This window comes from Somniosus microcephalus, chromosome 6 (assembly GCF_052327205.1).
Source record: "Somniosus microcephalus isolate GS21.2 chromosome 6, FLI_Smic_1.0, whole genome shotgun sequence".
Taxonomy (NCBI): Eukaryota; Metazoa; Chordata; class Chondrichthyes; order Squaliformes; family Somniosidae; genus Somniosus; species Somniosus microcephalus.
Genome location: NC_140992.1, coordinates 116,552,884 through 116,577,886, shown reverse-complemented (window position 1 = coordinate 116,577,886; position 25,003 = coordinate 116,552,884). Strand labels below are relative to the sequence as shown.

At 46.5% G+C, this 25,003-nt stretch overlaps 1 protein-coding gene across 1 annotated transcript in view; it reads right to left on the bottom strand.

The window, feature by feature from the left end:
• The window catches only part of LOC147116021 (adipolin-like), a 522,017-nt gene that overhangs the window by 41,197 nt on the left and 455,817 nt on the right, over nt 1-25,003 (bottom strand). The window contains exons 4-5 of the mRNA XM_085989490.1: nt 24,034-24,236; nt 14,704-14,812 (exon numbers count right to left, since the gene is read on the bottom strand). Of these exons, the coding sequence (XP_085845616.1) occupies nt 14,704-14,812; nt 24,034-24,236 (312 nt within the window). The remainder of the gene's footprint in view (nt 1-14,703; nt 14,813-24,033; nt 24,237-25,003) is intronic.

Below are 25,003 nucleotides of genomic sequence, written 5' to 3'. Positions count from 1 at the left end.
GGTGAGATTTCTAACTGAGTCTGTGTAGAAGGACTCAGGTTGGAAGTAAGACTGTAAGTGTTGGACAGCTTCAAACAGCTGTGAAACACTGATATTTCATCTGTCAAAACGTCTTCACAGATGAAATTTCAGTCTGTGACGTCACCTGTTGCCGGGTGGCCCTTAATTGGCCTGCTGAGACAACTGAAAGTTGTAGTCCCGCCTCCTTCCTGACTTCAGAATGAAAATCACCCCCCGAGAGTAAGAGCATCAAACACACTCCGAACTCCCAGAGTTACAGCATCAAACACACTCCGAACTCCCAGAGTTACAGCATCAAACACACTCTGAACTCCCAGAGTTACAGCGTCAAACACACTCTGAACCCCCAGAGTTAGAGCATCAAACACACTCCGAACCCCCAGAGTTACAGCATCAAACACACTCTGAACTCCCACAGTTACAGCATCAAACACACTCCGAACCCCCAGAGTTACAGCATCAAACACACTCCGAACTCCCAGAGTTACAGCATCTAACACACTCTGAACTCCCACAGTTACAGCATCAAACACACTCCGAACCCCCAGAGTTACAGCATCAAACACACTCCGAACCCCCAGAGTTACAGCGTCAAACACACTCCGAACTCCCAGAGTTACAGCATCAAACACACTCTGAACTCCCAGAGTTACAGCGTCAAACACACTCCGAACTCCCACAGTTACAGCATCAAACACACTCTGAACTCCCAGAGTTACAGCGTCAAACACACTCCGAACTCCCAGAGTTACAGCATCAAACACACTCCGAACCCCCAGAGTTACAGCATCAAACACACTCTGAACCCCCAGAGTTACAGCATCAAACACACTCCGAACCCCCAGAGTTACAGCATCAAACACACTCCGAACTCCCAGAGTTACAGCGTCAAACACACTCCGAACCCCCAGAGTTACAGCATCAAACACACTCCGAACTCCCAGAGTTACAGCATCAAACACACTCCGAACCCCCAGAGATACAGCGTCAAACACACTCCGAACTCCCAGAGTTACAGCGTCAAACACACTCCGAACTCCCAGAGTTACAGCATCAAACACACTCCGAACTCCCAGAGTTACAGCATCAAACACACTCTGAACCCCCAGAGTTACAGCATCAAACACACTCCGAACCCCCAGAGTTACAGCATCAAACACACTCCGAACCCCCAGAGTTACAGCATCAAACACACTCCGAACTCCCACAGTTACAGCATCAAACACAATCCGAACCCCCAGAGTTACAGCATCAAACACACTCCGAACTCCCACAGTTACAGCATCAAACACACTCCGAACCCCCAGAGTTACAGCATCAAACACACTCCGAACTCCCACAGTTACAGCATCAAACACACTCCGAACCCCCAGAGTTACAGCGTCAAACACACTCCGAACTCCCACAGTTACAGCATCAAACACACTCCGAACCCCCAGAGTTACAGCGTCAAACACACTCCGAACTCCCACAGTTACAGCATCAAACACACTCCGAACCCCCAGAGTTACAGCATCAAACACACTCCGAACTCCCAGAGTTACAGCGTCAAACACTCTCTGAACCCCCAGAGTTACAGCAACAAACACACTCCGAACTCCCAGAGTTAGATCATAAAACGCACTCTGAACCCCCAGAGTTACAGCGTCAAACACACTCCGAACCCCCAGAGTTACAGCGTCAAACACACTCTGAACCAGCAGAGTTACAGCATCAAACACACTCTGAACCCCCAGAGTTACAGCATCAGACACACTCTGAACCCCCAGAGGTGGAGCATAAAACACACTCTGAACCCCCGGATTCAGATCATCAAACACACTCTGAACCCCCAGAGTTAGAGTATCAAACACACTCTGAACCCCCAGAGTTACAGCATCAAACACACTCTGAACCCCCAGAGTTAGAGCATCAAACACACTCTGAACCCCCAGAGTTACAGCATCAAACACACTCTGAACCCCCAGAGTTAGAGCATCAAACACACTCTGAACCCCCAGAGTTAGAGCATCAAACACACTCTGAACCCCCAGAGTTACAGCATCAAACACACTCTGAACCCCCAGAGTTAGAGCATCAAACACACTCTGAACCCCCAGAGTTACAGCAACAAACACATTCCGAACTCCTAGAGTTACAGCATCAAACATACTCTGAACCCCCAGAGTTACAGCATCAAACATACTCTGAACACCCAGAGTTACAGCATCAAACACACTCTGTACCCCCAGAGTTACAGCATCAGACACACTCCGAACTCCCACAGTTACAGCATCAAACACAATCCGAACCCCCAGAGTTACAGCATCAAACACACTCCGAACTCCCACAGTTACAGCATCAAACACACTCCGAACCCCCAGAGTTACAGCATCAAACACACTCCGAACTCCCACAGTTACAGCATCAAACACACTCCGAACCTCCAGAGTTACAGCGTCAAACACACTCCGAACTCCCACAGTTACAGCGTCAAACACACTCCGAACCCCCAGAGTTACAGCGTCAAACACACTCCGAACTCCCAGAGTTACAGCGTCAAACACACTCTGAACTCCCACAGTTACAGCATCAAACACACTCCGAACCCCCAGAGTTACAGCATCAAACACACTCCGAACTCCCAGAGTTACAGCATCTAACACACTCTGAACTCCCACAGTTACAGCATCAAACACACTCCGAACCGCCAGAGTTACAGCATAAAACACACTCCGAACTCCCAGAGTTACAGCGTCAAACACACTCCGAACCCCCAGAGTTACAGCGTCAAACACACTCCGAACTCCCAGAGTTACAGCGTCAAACACACTCTGAACCCCCAGAGTTACAGCATCAAACACACTCTGAACCCCCAGAGTTAGAGCATCAAACACACTCTGAACCCCCAGAGTTAGAGCATCAAACACACTCTGAACCCCCAGAGTTACAGCATCAAACACACTCTGAACCCCCAGAGTTAGAGCATCAAACACACTCTGAACCCCCAGAGTTACAGCAACAAACACATTCCGAACTCCTAGAGTTACAGCATCAAACATACTCTGAACCCCCAGAGTTACAGCATCAAACATACTCTGAACACCCAGAGTTACAGCATCAAACACACTCTGTACCCCCAGAGTTACAGCATCAGACACACTCCGAACTCCCACAGTTACAGCATCAAACACAATCCGAACCCCCAGAGTTACAGCATCAAACACACTCCGAACTCCCACAGTTACAGCATCAAACACACTCCGAACCCCCAGAGTTACAGCATCAAACACACTCCGAACTCCCACAGTTACAGCATCAAACACACTCCGAACCTCCAGAGTTACAGCGTCAAACACACTCCGAACTCCCACAGTTACAGCGTCAAACACACTCCGAACCCCCAGAGTTACAGCGTCAAACACACTCCGAACTCCCAGAGTTACAGCGTCAAACACACTCTGAACTCCCACAGTTACAGCATCAAACACACTCCGAACCCCCAGAGTTACAGCATCAAACACACTCCGAACTCCCAGAGTTACAGCATCTAACACACTCTGAACTCCCACAGTTACAGCATCAAACACACTCCGAACCGCCAGAGTTACAGCATAAAACACACTCCGAACTCCCAGAGTTACAGCGTCAAACACACTCCGAACCCCCAGAGTTACAGCGTCAAACACACTCCGAACTCCCAGAGTTACAGCGTCAAACACACTCTGAACCCCCAGAGTTACAGCATCAAACACACTCCGAACCCCCAGAGTTACAGCATCAAACACACTCCGAACTCCCAGAGTTACAGCGTCAAACACACTCCGAACCCCCAGAGTTACAGCTTCAAACACACTCCGAACTCCCAGAGTTACAGCATCAAACACACTCCGAACCCCCAGAGTTACAGCGTCAAACACACTCCGAACTCCCAGAGTTACAGCGTCAAACACACTCCGAACTCCCAGAGTTACAGCATCAAACACACTCCGAACCCCCTGAGTTACAGCATCAAACACACTCCGAACCCCCAGAGTTACAGCATCAAACACACTCCGAACTCCCACAGTTACAGCATCAAACACAATCCGAACCCCCAGAGTTACAGCATCAAACACGCTCCGAACTCCCACAGTTACAGCATCAAACACACTCCGAACCCCCAGAGTTACAGCATCAAACACACTCCGAACTCCCACAGTTACAGCATCAAACACACTCCGAACCCCCAGAGTTACAGCGTCAAACACACTCCGAACTCCCACAGTTACAGCATCAAACACACTCCGAACCCCCAGAGTTACAGCGTCAAACACACTCCGAACTCCCACAGTTACAGCATCAAACACACTCCGAACCCCCAGAGTTACAGCATCAAACACACTCCGAACTCCCAGAGTTACAGCGTCAAACACACTCTGAACCCCCAGAGTTACAGCAACAAACACACTCCGAACTCCCAGAGTTAGATCATAAAACGCACTCTGAACCCCCAGAGTTACAGCGTCAAACACACTCCGAACCCCCAGAGTTACAGCGTCAAACACACTCTGAACCACCAGAGTTACAGCATCAAACACACTCTGAACCCCCAGAGTTACAGCATCAGACACACTCTGAACCCCCAGAGGTGGAGCATAAAACACACTCTGAACCCCCGGATTCAGATCATCAAACACACTCTGAACCCCCAGAGTTAGAGTATCAAACACACTCTGAACCCCCAGAGTTACAGCATCAAACACACTCTGAACCCCCAGAGTTAGAGCATCAAACACACTCTGAACCCCCAGAGTTACAGCATCAAACACACTCTGAACCCCCAGAGTTAGAGCATCAAACACACTCTGAACCCCCAGAGTTACAGCATCAAACACACTCTGAACCCCCAGAGTTAGAGCATCAAACACACTCTGAACCCCCAGAGTTACAGCAACAAACACATTCCGAACTCCTAGAGTTACAGAATCAAACATACTCTGAACCCCCAGAGTTACAGCATCAAACACATTCCGAACTCCTAGAGTTACAGAATCAAACATACTCTGAACCCCCAGAGTTACAGCATCAAACACATTCCGAACTCCTAGAGTTACAGCATCAAACATACTCTGAACCCCCAGAGTTACAGCATCAAACACACTCTGTACCCCCAGAGTTACAGCATCAGACACACTCCGAACTCCCACAGTTACAGCATCAAACACAATCCGAACCCCCAGAGTTACAGCATCAAACACACTCCGAACTCCCACAGTTACAGCATCAAACACACTCCGAACCCCCAGAGTTACAGCATCAAACACACTCCGAACTCCCACAGTTACAGCATCAAACGCACTCCGAACCCCCAGAGTTACAGCGTCAAACACACTCCGAACTCCCACAGTTACAGCATCAAACACACTCCGAACCCCCAGAGTTACAGCGTCAAACACACTCCGAACTCCCACAGTTACAGCATCAAACACACTCCGAACCCCCAGAGTTACAGCATCAAACACACTCCGAACTCCCAGAGTTACAGCGTCAAACACACTCTGAACCCCCAGAGTTACAGCAACAAACACACTCCGAACTCCCAGAGTTAGATCATAAAACGCACTCTGAACCCCCAGAGTTACAGCGTCAAACACACTCTGAACCACCAGAGTTACAGCATCAAACACACTCTGAACCCCCAGAGTTACAGCATCAGACACACTCTGAACCCCCAGAGGTGGAGCATAAAACACACTCTGAACCCCCGGATTCAGATCATCAAACACACTCTGAACCCCCAGAGTTACAGCATCAAACACACTCTGAACCCCCAGAGTTAGAGCATCAAACACACTCTGAACCCCCAGAGTTACAGCATCAAACACACTCTGAACCCCCAGAGTTAGAGCATCAAACACACTCTGAACCCCCAGAGTTACAGCATCAAACACACTCTGAACCCCCAGAGTTAGAGCATCAAACACACTCTGAACCCCCAGAGTTACAGCAACAAACACATTCCGAACTCCTAGAGTTACAGCATCAAACATACTCTGAACCCCCAGAGTTACAGCATCAAACATACTCTGAACCCCCAGAGTTACAGCATCAAACACACTCTGTACCCCCAGAGTTACAGCATCAGACACACTCTGAACCCCCAGAGTTACAGCATCAAACATACTCTGAACCCCCAGAGTTACAGCATCAAACACACTCTGAACCCCCAGAGTTACAGCATCAAACTCACTCTGAACCCCCAGAGTTAGAGCATCAAACACACTCTGAGCCGCCAGAGTTACAGCAACAAACACACTCCGAACCCCCAGAGTGAGACCATCAAACACACTGTGAACCCCCAGAGTTAGAGCATCAAACACACTGTGAACCCCCAGAGTTAGAGCATCAAACACACTCTGAACCCCCAGAGTTAGAGCATCAAACACACTCTGAACCCCCAGAGTTAGAGCATCAAACACACTCTGAACCCCCAGAGTTAGAGCATCAAACGCACTCTGAACCCCCAGAGTTAGAGCATCAAACGCACTCTGAACCCCCAGAGTTACAGCATCAGACACACTCTGAACTCCCAGAGTTACAGCATCAAACACACTCTGAACCTCCAGAGTTAGATCATCAAACACACTCTGAACCCCCAGAGTTACAGCATCAAACACACTCTGAACCCCCAGAGTTACAGCATCAAACACACTCTGAACCCCCAGAGTTAGAGCATCAAACACACTCTGAACCCCCAGAGTTACAGCATCAAACACACTCTGAACCCCCAGAGTTAGAGCATCAAACACACTCTGAACCCCCAGAGTTACAGCAACAAACACATTCCGAACTCCTAGAGTTACAGAATCAAACATACTCTGAACCCCCAGAGTTACAGCATCAAACACATTCCGAACTCCTAGAGTTACAGAATCAAACATACTCTGAACCCCCAGAGTTACAGCATCAAACACATTCCGAACTCCTAGAGTTACAGCATCAAACATACTCTGAACCCCCAGAGTTACAGCATCAAACACACTCTGTACCCCCAGAGTTACAGCATCAGACACACTCCGAACTCCCACAGTTACAGCATCAAACACAATCCAAACCCCCAGAGTTACAGCATCAAACACACTCCGAACTCCCACAGTTACAGCATCAAACACACTCCGAACCCCCAGAGTTACAGCATCAAACACACTCCGAACTCCCACAGTTACAGCATCAAACACACTCCGAACCCCCAGAGTTACAGCGTCAAACACACTCCGAACTCCCACAGTTACAGCATCAAACACACTCCGAACCCCCAGAGTTACAGCGTCAAACACACTCTGAACCCCCAGAGTTACAGCATCAAACACACTCTGAACCCCCAGAGTTAGAGCATCAAACACACTCTGAACCCCCAGAGTTACAGCAACAAACACATTCCGAACTCCTAGAGTTACAGAATCAAACATACTCTGAACCCCCAGAGTTACAGCATCAAACACATTCCGAACTCCTAGAGTTACAGAATCAAACATACTCTGAACCCCCAGAGTTACAGCATCAAACACATTCCGAACTCCTAGAGTTACAGCATCAAACATACTCTGAACCCCCAGAGTTACAGCATCAAACACACTCTGTACCCCCAGAGTTACAGCATCAGACACACTCCGAACTCCCACAGTTACAGCATCAAACACACTCCGAACTCCCACAGTTACAGCATCAAACACACTCCGAACCCCCAGAGTTACAGCGTCAAACACACTCCGAACTCCCACAGTTACAGCATCAAACACACTCCGAACCCCCAGAGTTACAGCGTCAAACACACTCCGAACTCCCACAGTTACAGCATCAAACACACTCCGAACCCCCAGAGTTACAGCGTCAAACACACTCCGAACTCCCACAGTTACAGCGTCAAACACACTCCGAACCCCCAGAGTTACAGCATCAAACACACTCCGAACTCCCAGAGTTACAGCGTCAAACACACTCTGAACCCCCAGAGTTACAGCAACAAACACACTCCGAACTCCCAGAGTTAGATCATAAAACGCACTCTGAACCCCCAGAGTTACAGCGTCAAACACACTCTGAACCACCAGAGTTAGAGCATCAAACACACTCTGAACCCCCAGAGTTACAGCATCAAACACACTCTGAACCCCCAGAGTTAGAGCATCAAACACACTCTGAACCCCCAGAGTTACAGCATCAAACACACTCTGAACCCCCAGAGTTACAGCAACAAACACATTCCGAACTCCTAGAGTTACAGCATCAAACATACTCTGAACCCCCAGAGTTACAGCATCAAACATACTCTGAACCCCCAGAGTTACAGCAACAAACACACTCCGAACCCCCAGAGTGAGACCATCAAACACACTGTGAACCCCCAGAGTTAGAGCATCAAACACACTGTGAACCCCCAGAGTTAGAGCATCAAACACACTCTGAACCCCCAGAGTTAGAGCATCAAACACACTCTGAACCCCCAGAGTTAGAGCATCAAACACACTCTGAACCCCCAGAGTTAGAGCATCAAACGCACTCTGAACCCCCAGAGTTAGAGCATCAAACGCACTCTGAACCCCCAGAGTTACAGCATCAGACACACTCTGAACTCCCAGAGTTACAGCATCAAACACACTCTGAACCTCCAGAGTTAGATCATCAAACACACTCTGAACCCCCAGAGTTACAGCATCAAACACACTCTGAACCCCCAGAGTTACAGCATCAAACACACTCTGAACCCCCCAGAGTTACAGCATCAAACACACTCTGAACCCCCAGAGTTAGATCATCAAACACACTCTGAACCCCCAGAGTTACAGCATCAAACACACTCTGAACCCCCAGAGTTACAGCATCAAACACACTCTGAACCCCCAGAGTTACAGCATCAAACACACTCTGAACCCCCAGAGTTACTGCATCAAACACACTCTGAACCCCCAGAGTTAGAGCATCAAACACACTCTGAACCCCCAGAGTTACAGCATCAAACACACTCTGAACCCCCAGAGTTAGAGCATCAAACACACTCTGAACCCCCAGAGTTACAGCATCAAACACACTCTGAACCCCCCAGAGTTACAGCATCAAACACACTCTGAACTCCCAGAGTTAGAGCATCAAACACACTCTGAACCCCCCAGAGTTACAGCATCAAACACACTCTGAACCCCCAGAGTTAGATCATCAAACACACTCTGAACCCCCAGAGTTACAGCATCAAACACACTCTGAACCCCCAGAGTTACAGCATCAAACACACTCTGAACCCCCAGAGTTACAGCATCAAACACACTCTGAACCCCCAGAGTTATAGCATCAAACACTTTCTGAAACCCCAGAGTTAGAGCATCAAACACACTCATAACCCCCAGAGTTACAGCATCAGACACACTTCGAACCCCGAGAGTTAGATCATCAAACACACTCTGTACCCCCTGTAACATTTGCATATTGAATTATCATTGGCCTGCAGGCATCTGTAAGGAAGACCTATTATTTTCAGATGTTGAGTTGTCATTGGCCTGCAGGCATCTGTAAGGACTACTATTGTTTTGGAAGACCCAGGGTCCTAACTCCATCTTGTCCACATGTGCAGTATGATTGAGATCACAGACCTGATGCTTCATAAAAGAGTTTAAACTGTAATACTCCATTGTCCTGCACTTTATTAGTTTTGTACAAAGTTTGCAAAACAAGACATGGTGTCAGAACAGGGATTTGAAATGGACATCGTTGGAGCTCCCTTGCCTCGAATGGATTGGGGATCTTTGAACTTACCTAGAGAATGTTGCAAGTTCAAGCAACATGTGCAGTTGATGTTCTTGGGTCCGTTGAAAAGCAAAGGGGACGAAGAAAGATGCATTTAACTACTCCTGTGGATCGGAGAAAAAGGGAGAGACATTTTTAACACATGGTCTCTCACCGCGGATGAAGCAAAGGTACTGAAAAGTTATTTTGACCGTTTTGAATCATATGTGATGCCCAAGACAACTACGATATTCGCTAGGTACAAGTTTCAGGAGTAAGTACAAGGAGCTAGTGAGTCGTGCATATGCAGATAAAGATGAGATGGTCAGAGACCGCATCGTGTTTGGAATACATTCAGCTAAAGTGAGAGAGAAACTTTTGAATGTTGGGTCCGGGCTAACGCTGGACAAAGCTATGGACATAGCTAGATCGCACGAGATAGCCCAAGCACAGTTGAAAACCATAACCGGCGCCAAGAGCAGCTCATGTGAACAGACAGTGCACGCAGTTAATAGACACACACCAAAGAACACCACCCAGAGAGCGTGTTTCAGAACAGAAAGAACAGCGAGAGTTATAAAAATGGGCGACACAGACATAAAACGCTTCAAAAACTGTGGATAAAAAACTGTGAAAACCCCGAGAAAAGCATAATCGGATCCACCGAGATCAGTTATTTCGGGCATCGCCTCTCAACTGATGGCATTAAGCCGGATCCAGAGAAAATCTCCGCCATCAAGAAGATGGAGCCGCCGAAGAACAGCGCAGAGCTAGAGACAGTACTAGGCATGGTTAACTACTTAGCCAAGTTTGTCCCGAGCCTCTCCGAAATCAACGCACCCATGCGTCAGTTGCTCAAACAATCCAATGAGTTCCTGTGGGACAAACAACATGACACAGCATTTCAGAAAATTAAACACGTAATCACCAGAGAACCAGGACCAGTTCTTGCCTACTTCGACCCCAACAAAGAGCACAGACTACAAGTGAACGCGTCAAAGTACGGACTAGGTGCAGTACTGCTGCAAGAAGGAAAGCCCATCGGCTACGCTTCCATATCTCTCTCAGACAGTGAAATCAACTATGCTCAAATCGAGAAAGAGCTATATGCAATTCTGTTTGGATGTAAGCGTTTCCACCAGTACGTGTATGGCCGACAATTCATTGTGGAATCCGACCACAAGCCCCTCAAGTCAATCATGAGGAAACCACTAGCCGCAGCCCCACCAAGGATACAGAGAATGATCCTTCAGCTACAGAAGTATGACTTCACAATCATTCACCGTCCAGGCAAAGACATTCCTGTCGCAGACACGCTCTCCAGAAAGTCTCTTAGCTACCAGGACAGCACCCTCAGTGAAGGCATGGATGTGCAGGTGCACATGGTGTACAACAGCTTACCTGTGAGTGACTCAAAACTGAAGGAGATCCGAGCAGAAACAGAGAAAGATGCACAACTCACACTGCTGAGCAAAGTCATACATGAAGGATGGCCTGAGGAAAGGAGGAAATGCCCTCAGAGCATATCTGAATTCTGGAACCACAGAGACGAACTGTCACAAATCAACGGAATCGTCTTCAAAGGAGAGAAAATCATCATTCCTACCAGTCTCAGAGAAGAGATGTTGACAAAAATTCATGCTGGACATATGGGCATGGAAAAATGCAAACAAAGAGCACGTGACATTATGTTTTGGCCCGGAATGTGCAAACACATTGAGGACATTGTCGGAAAATGTTCCATTTGTCTAGAACGCCGCCCATCAAATGTCAAAGAGCCCATGATACCTCACTGTATCCCAGACAGGCCCTGGCAGGTCACGGCAACGGATCTGTTCACATGGAACAACGAGGACTACATAGTGACTGTTGATTACTACAGCAGATTTTTTGAATTGGACAAGCTTCACAGCACCACATCTGCAGCTGTGATCCACAAGCTAAAGGCAGCCTTTGCCAGGCATGGCATTGTCGAGACATTAGTCTCAGACAATGGCCCCCAATACAAATCAAAAGAGTTCGAGTCGTTTGCCAAGGCATGGGATTTCACACGTCACATCAAGCCCACATTACCCTCAAAGTAATGCCTTGCTGAAAAAACTGTCCAGATTGCAAAAACACTCATGGACAAAGCCAAAGCGGACAAAAGAGACCCCTACATCAGTCTCCTTGAGTACCGCAACACTCCAGTTGACAACTTCAAGTCACCAGCACAGCTGTTGATGAGCCGCAGACTTCGCTCAATCCTTCCAAGCACCAACCAGCAGCTGCAGCCAGAGGTCGTCAGCTGCAAGCAAGTGCATGCAAAACGTGTACAGAGACAGCAACACCAAAAGAGATACTATGACAGGTCAGCTAGACTACTGCCGCCGCTGCACAATGGAGAATCCGTCAAAATCCAGGAGCATGACTACTGGAAGCCAGCAGTCGTCACCCAGCCAGCTGACACTGAGCGATCGTATCACGCCTGCACCCCAGAAGGACAGTTTTACCGCCGCAATTGCAGGCACCGCCTGAACACCAAGGAACAACACTGTCATTCTGATGAGAGGTTCAGTTCAACAGAGTGTGATGAACAGAGCAATACACAAAACACATCATACTTACTTGAACCTAAACCTGAACCGGAATTGATGACCGATTCAGGAGCATGCTCAGTTCCACACCACACAAGGTCGGGACAAGAGGTCAAGCCTAGAGTTATCCTTGACTTGTGAACTGTCAAAGGGTGTAGGCGGATCACTGCCCTAAAAAAAACTGTACATCGTTATTGAAATGTTGAGATGTTTTCAGCGCTAGTTAAATGCTGAGTTTACTTATATGTTTATGCTACTGTGAACATTAGGGAGAAGAAAGGTTTAAAAGTTATGCATAACATTTTTCTTTTAAAAGAAAGGGGATGTAACATTTGCATATTGAATTATCATTGGCCCGCAGGTATCTGTAAGGAATACCTGTGATATTCACGTGATCACATGCTGAGTTGTCATTGGCCTGCAGGCATCTGTAAGGACCACTATTGTTTTGGAAGACCCAGGGTCTTAACTCCATCTTGTCCACACTGTGCTGTATGATTGAGATCACAGACCTGATGCTTCATAAAAGAGTTTAAACTGTAATACTCCGTTGTCCTGCAATTTATTAGTTTTGTATAAAGTGTGCAAAACAAGACACCCCCAGAGTTAGATCATCAAACACACTCTGAAACCCCAGAGTTACAGCATCAGACACAGAATCACAGAATCACAGAGTTAGAGCATCGGACACACTCTGAACCCCCAGAGTTACTGCAACAAACTCACTCTGAACCCCCAGAGTTACAGCATCAAACACACTCTGAACCCCCAGAGTTAGAGCATCAAACACACTCTGAACCCCCAGAGTTACAGCATCAAACACACTCTGAACCCCCAGAGTTACAGCATCAAACACACTCTGAACCCCCAGAGTTACAGCATTAAACAAACTCTGAACCCCCAGAGTTACAGTATCAAACACACTCTGAACCCCCAGAGTTAGATCATCAGACACACTCTGAACCCCCAGAGTTACAGCATTAAACAAACTCTGAACCCCCAGAGTTACAGTATCAAACACACTCTGAACCCCCAGAGTTACAGCATCAAACACACTCTGAACCCCCAGAGTTACAGCATCAAACACACTCTGAACCCCCAGAGTTACAGCATTAAACAAACTCTGAACCCCCAGAGTTACAGTATCAAACACACTCTGAACCCCCAGAGTTAGATCATCAGACACACTCTGAACCCCCAGAGTTAGAGCAACAAACACACTCTGAACCCCCAGAGTTACAGCATCAAACACACTCTGAACCCACAGAGTTACAGCATCAGACACACTCCGAACCCCCAGAGTGAGACCATCAAACACACTCTGAACCCCCAGAGTGAGACCATCAAACACACTCTGAACCCCCAGAGTGAGACCATCAAACACACTCTGAACCCCCAGAGTAAGACCATCAAACACACTCTGAACCCCCAGAGTGAGACCATCAAACATACTCTCAACCTTCAGAGTTACAGCATCAAACAAACTGTACTGAAAGGGGCAGATTTTGACTTTTTTTGGTCATGTAAAATGATTGATAGCAAATTGGCAGCCTTTTTTACATCTCTGTTTGGGAGATAAAAATCAGGAGAGGTGTAAAATGTGGTTGGTGACTCAGTGTCACCCGTTTTACACTGTCGCACAAAGTCACGATCTACCGCACTGTGTTTTAGAGCATCAACACACCGAATCAAGAGAGTTACAGCAGTAAACCCACACCAAGCCAAGGGGCTGTTACCGCATTAAATACCCCAGACTGAGAAAATGAGAGAGACACATCATCTAACACACACCATCCAAGAGATAGAATGAGATACAGCTTTAAAATCCCCAAACCAAGGGAGATAGACTGAGAGGGCGATAGATATTGTCACACACACCAAGCTCAGGGAGAGTTACTGCACCAAGCAGACACCAACATGAGACAGAGCTACTGCCTGGAAAGCAGTTCCTATTTTCCTGTTGTTCATAGTATACACAAATCTTCTACTGTTTATCCCTCCAAATCATTTTGTTGATACTGGGCCATGGCTTTGTAGGGTGAGTTGCATTCCCATTGCCAGTCTCTAACATTACTGTCATTTCTGCATTTTGAGTTGATGATAAAGCATGGTTAAAATAAATACCATTCTTATGGCAGCAAACCAGCTCTACATTTGCTTCAACAGACGAGCTGTTTCAAAGCGAAAGTAAACTCTTTATCTGATAAAAATGGAGACATTTTGACTGCTCCTGTCAGAACTGTTTGAGATTTGAATGAGATGCATCACTAAGGCAGTATTTCTCTAATAAATTCACTCAGCACTTACAGACAGATGTCTAGGCATCTCTTGAATCCCATACAACCAATTGCTTTCCTGATCTCCTTACCAATATGGAGGTTGGCAGAGAATTGGTAGAATCCTGTCACTGGGGCCACGTATTGGCCACTGGTCAGATTCAGGCCGAGTCCTCGCAGGAACACACCATCTTTCTCAGGCTGAAAGGAAACAAACTTATTCAATAACTCGGTGGGACTCATTTTCAATGCTTCTCAATCAATAATGTCAATCAAGCAACCATTAAGGATTAAGAGCCCAGAGTAAATATTCGCCAGATTCTTCTAAATACATGCATGTCATTTCCTTTAATGAAGGCATTTAACCATTTCAAATCAATGGGTTCATGCCATTGTTATGCTAACATTTTAAGCATTTTTTAATATCACCAACAGGAATTTCGAACCTAATATTACCCGAATGGTTTCACTTAGGATTCTTACAGCAATTTGAAAGAGACCTCCATTCCATCACTCTGGGTTGGAATGAAATGCAGGTCCCAAAGATGCAGGTCAAATTGGGTGGGATAGCAGCAGAAACAGAGGAGAGAATCAGGCAGTGAGGCCTACTGTCATGTTCACACCTTAACTTAACTCACCCACCTTTTCCCTCCAATCTGCCCCTCATACCACCTGGTGGTAGTCCTAGGAGTACGGCCTGGAAACCCTCAAACTCCCAGGCTGGAGGAAGAGGGCCTCGTATTTTGTAGAATTATTACACAGAATTTACAGCTCATTCAACCCATTCAACCCAACTGGTCCATGTCGATGTTTATGCTCCACACAAGCCTTCTTCTCCATCTAACCCCATCAACATAACCGTCTATTCCTTTTTCCCTCATGTACTTATCTAGCTTCCTCTTAATTGTATCTATACTCGTCACCTCAACTACTTCTTGTGATAGCGAGTTCCACATTCTAGCCACTCTCCGAGTAAAGAAGTTTCTCCTGAATTCCCTATTGGATTTATTAAGTGACTATCTAATCTTTATGGCTCCTAGTTTTGGATTCCCCTACAAGTGGAAACTACTTTTTTATGTCTACCATGTTGAGCCCTTTGTGGCAAAGCCACCAACGGACTCCTGTACAAATGTATAACTGTCTTTAACAGAGTGCTACAGCACCTATGTTTGTTTGCTGCATGTAAATAGCCTTTCTGGATAAGTCCCAGAATCAACGCGATGACGTCATCACGTTGGTCGCGTGATGCCCCGAACGGCGGGAAACGTGATGACGTCATGACGTCAGAGAGGGGAGGTTCCCAAACCAGACCTCGTGAAACCAGCACCTGAAAAGACCTGTTTACTGTTGCTCCTGCATGCCTTTGTTTTGTTCTCTAGTTTTAATTAAACTTCGTTTATTTATCGAACTGACTCGACCTCAGTACTTTAGTGGGGGATCGGTCGATTCCTACACCTTCACAATTTTAAAGATCTCTATCAGGTTACCTCTCACCCTTCTCTTTTCTGGAGAAAAACACTCCAGCCAGTTCAGCCTTTCCTGATACAGTAGTTATATCCTCTTAGTTCTGGTATCATAATTTTAAATCTTTTTTGCACCTTCTCCAGTGCCTCTATATCCTTTTCATAATATGGAGATCAGAACTGTGCACAGTACTCTTAAGTGTGATCTAACCCTGGTTCTATATAAGTTTACCTCACACCTATCAATATTGAAATTAATTTGCCAATTACACACTCATTCTGCAAGTTTATTAATGTCTTCTTGTATTTTGTTGCTATCTTCCTCAGTATTAACTATACTCCCCCAATTTGGTGTCGTCGCGCAAATTTTGAATTTGTACTTCCGATTCCTGAGTTCAAATCATTTATGTAAATGGTGAACAACAGAGGTACTGGCCTCTTCTTCCTCCACTTCAACCCTAAATACCTACCGTTGTAGGCCTCGGTCTCGGCTGAGGCCTACAAAAACTTTAGCTATATTCTTCTTTGGCGCTCTTCAACCCCTTTAAGTGGTGTCCCACCTCTTCGAATGCAGTAGCAGGAGAATCCGCTGCAGCACCGCCAGGATTTCCTGGACGTGCAGCACCAGGCTCCCTCTGTGTGGTGGGTGCCAGCCCTCCATGTTAAGTGACCCCTGACCCAGAATAATGGGTCTGTGTCACGCTGGGGTCAAGGCAGTGGGCGCAACTCCCATCCCAATCCCCTAAAGTTGGATTAAGGAAACCAAGCCACCCAGTTCTCCCTCATCAATTATTCTATTAATGTAAGACATTATATATATGTAGCCAAGTGGGAAAATGCAGTGAATATTTAAGTCCACTAGATGGCGCGGTTCATTTTCCCCTTTAGAATTTGAGAAAAGGGTTATGGGTAAGGCCATGTGATGCCAAAGGAACCTCCCCTTTCTTCACAGCCTCCATTTTCTAGATCCAGCGTGGGGGGTGTGCTCAGGAGAGTTGGGGTGAATATGACTTTTTAAATGAACTTAGTCTGCGTAAAGTACAACTAAAACAGCATTTAGTGCAGCCAGACATAGTTTTAAAGTGATATTGTTTCCCAAATCACTCGATATCACGGGGATGCTTGTAGATTGTCCCACCATGTGCTGGTGTTAACCTTTGTTAAAATTGTTGTTGAGCCCTTGGGGCTACGTTTCGAACGAGTTTAATACTTTCTGTTTGCTTGTAAGAGGTGACAAGTGATAACGGGACATACGAATGTATGGTATGATATGTTTTGTTTTGTATAATGATTGTTAGTTAATTAACTGCCTTCACCTGTGGTTTGCCTCATGTTCTGTTTTGCAGCAAGCCACTGCCGTATTTTGTCGACTGTGTTTTATGTATTTACAATTTCATCCTAAACCTAGACCCAAGTTATTAATACAGAATAAAAAACCCCAAAAACGAAAGTTCGTGTCCTGTGCTGCTCCATTTCGCCAGGCTACACATTTTGGTACCAGGAGTGGGGTCTGTTAGCTTGGAGTTTCTCAGGTTTGGGAAAGTTACATAAAATACGGCAGTGGGGGAAGAGCGGTGTGGTGCCAAGTGGACCTGGAGACGGACGGAGAGTGCTGCCTGGGGTTGCTAAGGAGGACCAGACCAGACAGACGGGATCCAGAGGGCGCCAGGACCAATCTGGGAGAGGACCCATCAAGGCACCGAGGAGGGACACCATTGGAGAAGAATCGTCACAGCGGCCATCCCATTCAGTGACTGTCAGGGACTTGTGAACTGAGTCAAAATGTTAGACCCTCCTGAGGAGGCGGGTGGAGCTCACAATTCGGATGGTGAGGACAATACCTCGAGTGTGGGTGAGGGCAACCAGATAGATCAACTCAAGGCACAGATTTCAGAGTTGAAAAAAAACCATGACCAAGCAATGGCAATTATTGCCACTCTAGGTAATGGGGCAACCAAGTCATATGTGTATGTACCCAGAGAGCGTCAGATCCAACCATTCAGTGGTGAGGTATCTAAAGATAGTCGTTCAGTTGATGAGTTCATTGAAGAGGTTGAAAGTGTACTACGAGCTAGAGATCAGACTCCTGCAGAGCAGGTAGATTTCATTCGATCTTTGTTGAGGGGGGCAGCCCTACAGGAAATTAGGTTACGGTTGGGTGGAGAGTCTAAGCAGCCCAGTGACCTGTTCAGTTACCTAAGGGGGGCTTTCACCGAAAAACGCAGTGAGTCCCAGCTGTTAGAAACTTTCTATGGACGCAAGCAAGAAGAGGGTGAAGGTTTCCAAGAATACTCACATGCACTCTCTCAGATTATTAGAACTTTGGTAAAGCAATCACCTGATGCTGTGCCGGACACAAAACGGGTTGTCAGAAACAGATTTGTTGATGGTGTTAGAGATCCCTCACTCCGGAGAGAGTTGCGCAAGTTTGTACGAGACAACCCCCAGTCTACCCTGTTCGATGTACGTGAGGAAGCTGTCTTATGGTCCTTAGAAGACCAGCCCTGTAGCACTAAAGTTGCAAAGAGCAAGAATGTAGTGTGTGACAGTACGGGGAGGGATCTTCAGTGTTCTGCCATTGGGGTACCAGGCAGCCAGGCTGTCACTTTACAGGATGTTCTTAAAGTGGTGGCGGAACAGGGTAAAGCTATCGGGGAACTAACAGAGGCAGTACGGGGTCTTGCTCTACAGAAGGAAAACACGGGTAATGACAAGGTTGGGAAACCTAGAGCCAAGCCAAAGTTCACTGATGAAGGTCAGCCTATTTGCTTTAAGTGCAACGGGGCGGGGCACATTGCCAAACAGTGTCCTCAGAAGCACGAGGTAGCAAACACATCCACCAATGCTGGCTGGGGTGCAGGAAAACTAACTCCCTCGATTGCCATGAGCCGGGCAATGCGAGGAAAACCTGCAGGCTCTCAGAACAGTACTGGTATTCGTGACAGATTTCTTGACCGTGCAGTAGGTAAATGTCCAGTAGTAGATCTCAAGATTGGGGGGGTTACTGCTAACTGTTTACTGGATACCGGGAGCCAAGTCAGCACTATTACTGAAGTTTTTTTCAGAGAGCACTTACTTGGGAGGGATGAGGATATGCTGCCTACAACCGGGTGGCTTAAGATCACTGCCGCCAACGGGTTGGACATTCCCTACTTGGGCTACCTTGAGTTAGACGTTGAAACTATGGGCATAACCTTACCCGAATGTGGTTTCCTGGTAGTCAAAGAGCATCAGCAGTCACAGCCTGCAGCACCAGGTCTTATTGGTATGAACATCATCAGCCGATGCAGACAACTAGTTTATGCTGAGTTTGACACTACTCTAGGGGGAAAGTTGGATTCAGATTGGAGGGAAGCATTTCAGCAAGTACAACAGTGTAACATCACTCCAAAGTCATCTTCTGTCCGTGTAGCTGGTAGGGGTGCTGTACATGTGCCTGCGTCTTCCATAGCTACAGTCTACGTAAAGGGACTTAAAACTCAGTCAGGTGGCAGCACTAAAATGCTGTTGGAGCCAGGTAACACACCATTGCCAGGTGGCCTGGTAGTTGTCCCCACTCTAGTTGAATCAAAGGGACATTTATTTCCAGTGCAGGTGGTAAATTTCTCTGAGGAGGATGTGTGGTTAAACCCCAGGACCAGGCTTGGTATTCCGACTCAGGCAGAGTGTGTAGACAAGGACTCCTGTGAGGTGCGATTTCAACGCATCTCCGCTGACACAGAGGAAGTAACTGTTGGCAGACAAGAAGGACAGATGACAGACAAAGACATTCAGTTGCTTTTGGACAAACTACACATAGGTGGCACACAGGGCCAACAAGCAGAGTTAGGTGCACTTTTAGCCAGGTATTCGGAAGTATTTGCTTTTAAGGATGAGGACCTAGGCTACACTGATAAAGTTGAGCATGAGATTAACTTGGTAGATGACGCACCAGTTACAGAGCCATACCGTCGTATCCCACCTACACTGTACAAAGAGGTGAGGGACCACATCACTAAGCTTTTAAGAAAGCGTGTCATCCAGGAGAGCAATAGTTCATACGCTTCACCCATAGTGGTAGTTCGTAAGACTGATGGAGACATACGACTATGTGTTGACTTTAGGAAACTAAACTCAAAAACCAGACGTGACGCATTTCCTTTGCCCCGCATTGACGAGAGTTTTGATGCCCTTCATGGTGCAAAGTTCTTCTCGACCATTGATCTTGCAAGTGGGTACCACCAGGTTGCTGTTCGTGAAAGTGACAGGCCTAAGACTGCTTTTACAACTCCTTTTGGCCTTTTTGAGTACCTCAGAATGCCTTTTGGTGTCTGTAATGGACCTGCGACTTTTCAACGACTTATGCAAGCGACTATGAGCGACTTAGTGTTCCACATCCTATTAGTGTATTTAGATGACATCCTTGTGTTCTCTCAGACCTTCCCGGACCATTTAGAGAGGCTTGAGACAGCTCTAAGACGACTGAAAGAGACAGGTTTGAAAGTAAAGCTTGAAAAGTGTCACTTCCTGCAGCAGGAAGTCAGGTTCCTTGGGCATCAAATTTCAGGGGAGGGTATAGGGACAGATCCAGAGAAAATTGCCGCCGTAAAGAAGTGGCCGGTCCCCAGTACAGTCAAAGATCTGAGGTCATTTCTTGGTTTCTGTAGTTATTACAGGAGGTTCATTGAGGATTTTTCTAAACGAGCTGGCCCTCTCCATGACGTAGTCAATGCATGCCTTAGGGAAGACAGCCCAGCAAAAGCAAAACGGTTGTTTGAAGGTTCATGGACAGCGGCGTGCCAAGCTGCTTTCGAACAGCTGAAAGAAAAGCTGATCAGTGCTCCAGTGTTAGGTTACGCAGATTTCACTCAGCCTTTTATTGTAGAGACGGATGCCAGTAACCTAGGATTAGGTGCCATCCTCCACCAGCAGCAGGGAGATAGGAAGAGAGTGATAGCATATGCCAGTAGGAGGCTCCGTAATGCTGAAAGAAATGACAGAAACTACAGCAGTATGAAACTAGAGCTCCTCGCCCTCAAATGGGCTGTTTCAGAGAAATTTCGAGGTTACCTTCTAGGTTCCAAGTTCACTGTCATAACAGATAACAACCCCCTGTGTCACCTTTCTACAGCTAAGTTAGGTGCTGTTGAGCAAAGATGGGTGGCTCAGTTAGCTGTTTTTGACTTTGACGTCAAGTACCGCCCAGGCCGCTGTAATGCAGCAGCAGATGCCCTCTCTAGGCAGCCGTTAGCAGGGGAGCCCGAGTCAGACAGTGGGGATGCGGACTATGATGGTTGTGTGGCCATATGTAATGTCACTCACAAGGGAACAGCTCTAGGACCAGACTTAGGGACAGCAGGAGTCAAGTGCTGTAAAGTCAGACAGATCCGTGTTTCGGACGCAGAAGAAAGTACTGAGCGTAGTGAGTTGCAGGGTAACACACCAACACTTCCCGGTTACTCTAAAGAGGAACTACGTAAGTTTCAGGACACAGACCCCACCCTCAGCGTGTTTAGGAAGTTTTGGGGTGAGCAGCGGAGGCCAACTTACAAGGAGAGGTCGCAGTTATCCAAGCTAGTATTATCCACGTTAAAGCAGTGGCCCCGTATTTGTGAGCAAGATGGTTTGTTGTACCGTGTAATCGAGGATGTCCATGTTGGTGAGTGTCACCAGCTACTACTGCCCTCTTGTTTGAAAGAAGTCGTGCTTGAAGGTGTGCATGATCGTATGGGCCATCAGGGAATAGAGCGCACACAGAACCTTTTGAGACAGAGATGTTTTTGGGTTGGGATGTATGGGGATGTGGAACAGTGGGTCAAGAAATGCGAGAGGTGTGTTTTGACAAAAATGCCCCACCCCAAGATACATGCCCCTATGAAATCATTTCTAGCCTCCCGGCCCCTTGAAGTAGTTGCTGTAGATTTCACCATGCTGGAACCGGCCTCCGATGGTCGTGAGAATGTGTTAGTGGTGACCGATGTTTTCACTAAATTCACACAAGCCTTCCCTACTCGGGACCAAAAGGCTGATACCACGGCAAAAGTCCTTCTCAAAGAGTGGTTCATGAAGTATGGGGTCCCAGAAAGATTGCATTCAGACAGAGGTCGAAATTTTGAGAGTGAAATCATTGCCGAGCTGTGTAAGCTTTATGGTGTAAAGAAAACCCGCACTACCCCACACCACCCGGAAGGAAATGCTCAATGTGAGAGATTCAACAGATCTTTACATGATCTTTTGCGTACACTGCCTCCAGAAAAGAAGCGCCGCTGGCCTGAGCACTTATCTGAGTTGGTGTATGCCTACAATGTAACACCCCATGCTACGACTGGCTACTCACCGTACTATCTGCTTTTCGGGGTTCATCCACACCTTCCTGTAGATGCTTTATTAGGTCAGGAGCAAGTGTTAGACAAGAAACATGAGTGGTTGGTTGTCCACCAAGAGCGTTTGAAGGAGGCACATGCAAGGGCAAGAGAGTACACTGGAAAGAAATCAGCTCAAAGAATTGAACTTAACAAAGACAAAGTGTACTGTCCAACCATTGAGGTGGGTCAGTTGGTATACTTACGACACAGGCCTTTGGGTAGGAACAAAATTCAGGATGCGTGGGGTCCTACTGTGTACAGAGTGGTGGAGGTACAGGGCACTACACATGCAGTTGAGCCTGTAGAGGGCGGTCCTTTAAAAAGGGTCCATAGAGTTAATCTTAGGCCATGTGTTACCCCTGTCCCTGAGCCTAGGCGGACGAGAACCAAGTCCCCTGTCACCGTACCCCCTGTCACTCTTTTGACAGAATCGTTGCCAGAGCCCTCTGATACTGAGTTTGTTGTGGTAGAGGAAGTCACCTATCCAGAGTTAACTCAGGAGGAAAAAGTAAACAATGATCCTGTTGGTAACGCCCAAGATGTACAGGAATCAGAGGCTGTTTCTGAGCCAGAGCATTCAGACCCTTCTGAGTGTGGGACTGAGGTTGAGGTACCCATTCCGGCTCCTCGCAGAACTAAAAGAGCCAATGCTGGGGTAAACCCTAACCCATACCATTTGCCTCAGTCAGCCTGTAATGCAGTCTCACTCAGTCCTGAGGTGTTCTCTCATGTTTTATCGAGTCTGGGTACTGCATTTTTTCGAGAAGCTGTAAAAGAAGTGAAAAACGGGTGCTAAGTCACCGAGGACGTTGACTTTAAAGCAGGGGAGAATGTAGCCAAGTGGGAAAATGCAGTGAATATTTAAGTCCACTAGATGGCGCGGTTCATTTTCCCCTTTAGAATTTGAGAAAAGGGTTATGGGTAAGGCCATGTGATGCCAAAGGAACCTCCCCTTTCTTCACAGCCTCCATTTTCTAGATCCAGCGTGGGGGGTGTGCTCAGGAGAGTTGGGGTGAATATGACTTTTTAAATGAACTTAGTCTGCGTAAAGTACAACTAAAACAGCATTTAGTGCAGCCAGACATAGTTTTAAAGTGATATTGTTTCCCAAATCACTCGATATCACGGGGATGCTTGTAGATTGTCCCACCATGTGCTGGTGTTAACCTTTGTTAAAATTGTTGTTGAGCCCTTGGGGCTACGTTTCGAACGAGTTTAATACTTTCTGTTTGCTTGTAAGAGGTGACAAGTGATAACGGGACATACGAATGTATGGTATGATATGTTTTGTTTTGTATAATGATTGTTAGTTAATTAACTGCCTTCACCTGTGGTTTGCCTCATGTTCTGTTTTGCAGCAAGCCACTGCCGTATTTTGTCGACTGTGTTTTATGTATTTACAATTTCATCCTAAACCTAGACCCAAGTTATTAATACAGAATAAAAAACCCCAAAAACGAAAGTTCGTGTCCTGTGCTGCTCCATTTCGCCAGGCTACATATATATATATATTATTTTATATATATAATATATATGTGTATATATATTCGTACTGTTCTCTCACATTGTTGTAGGGAAGTACAGGTATGTTGGTCCTGGTTGTAAAGCCACTTACAATATGAAAGTTCTGCAGCTCCCTCAGACTTTTTCTGTTCATTACGAGGTCATCCTTTAGCTTGCAGTGAAAGGCTGCCTCCAGCCTATGATATGGGCCCGTCTCCCTGGGTAACAGGGGGGGGAAGGCGAGACTGCCCTGAATTCCTGGACATTCCTGGCACTTTTCTTGCAACGTGATCCTATTTCTTTCTTCAACCACTTCTGCGGGAAAAAAATCAACTTAAGTTGGATGCAGGAGGACAATTTATCCAGCCTGTTCATTCATAACTCATTTTAATAACTTTAGGATTTTTCTTATGATAGTTTAAGTTGTGTTATTCTCCATTCCTTCTCAGTTCAGTTCAGTTCAGTTCAAATGCTTTATTGGCATGAAAGTTTACAGAGAACCATATTGCCAAAGCTTACATAGCAAAAAGGTACAGTTTTCCAACATTCTGTAGGTGTCAATCGATTTGACATTTGTTGGGTATATACAATATTACTTTTAAACAATATTAATTTTAAACAGTCTTTCTACTTCATTTGGTACGTTCAATATTAATTTTAAACAGTCTTACTTTTAAACAGTCCTCAGGTTGTGACATGTTGTTACATATTTAGCCCCAAGGTATGGTCTGTCTCCTTCTCCTAGGACTAATCTCAATTTTGACAGATCATCCAATTCCTTGAAATCTGGGGTTGTTTGGCTTAGCTTGTTGAATAATATGTTTCTTGATGTGTTGAATTTTTCGCATTTTAGGAGGAAATGCATTTCTGTTTCAACCTCGCCAGCCAGACATTGATCGCATATTCTATTCTCTCTAGGCTGCCAGGATTTCTTGTATCTGCCTTTTTCAATTTTCAGTTGGTGGTCGCTTAGTCTGTACCTGGTGAGGGTCTGTCTCTGTTTTGTGTCTCTGATGGTCGTGAGGTAGTCTGCCAGTTTATATTCTCTTTTTAGGGCCCGGTAACATTCTAATCTGCTTTGG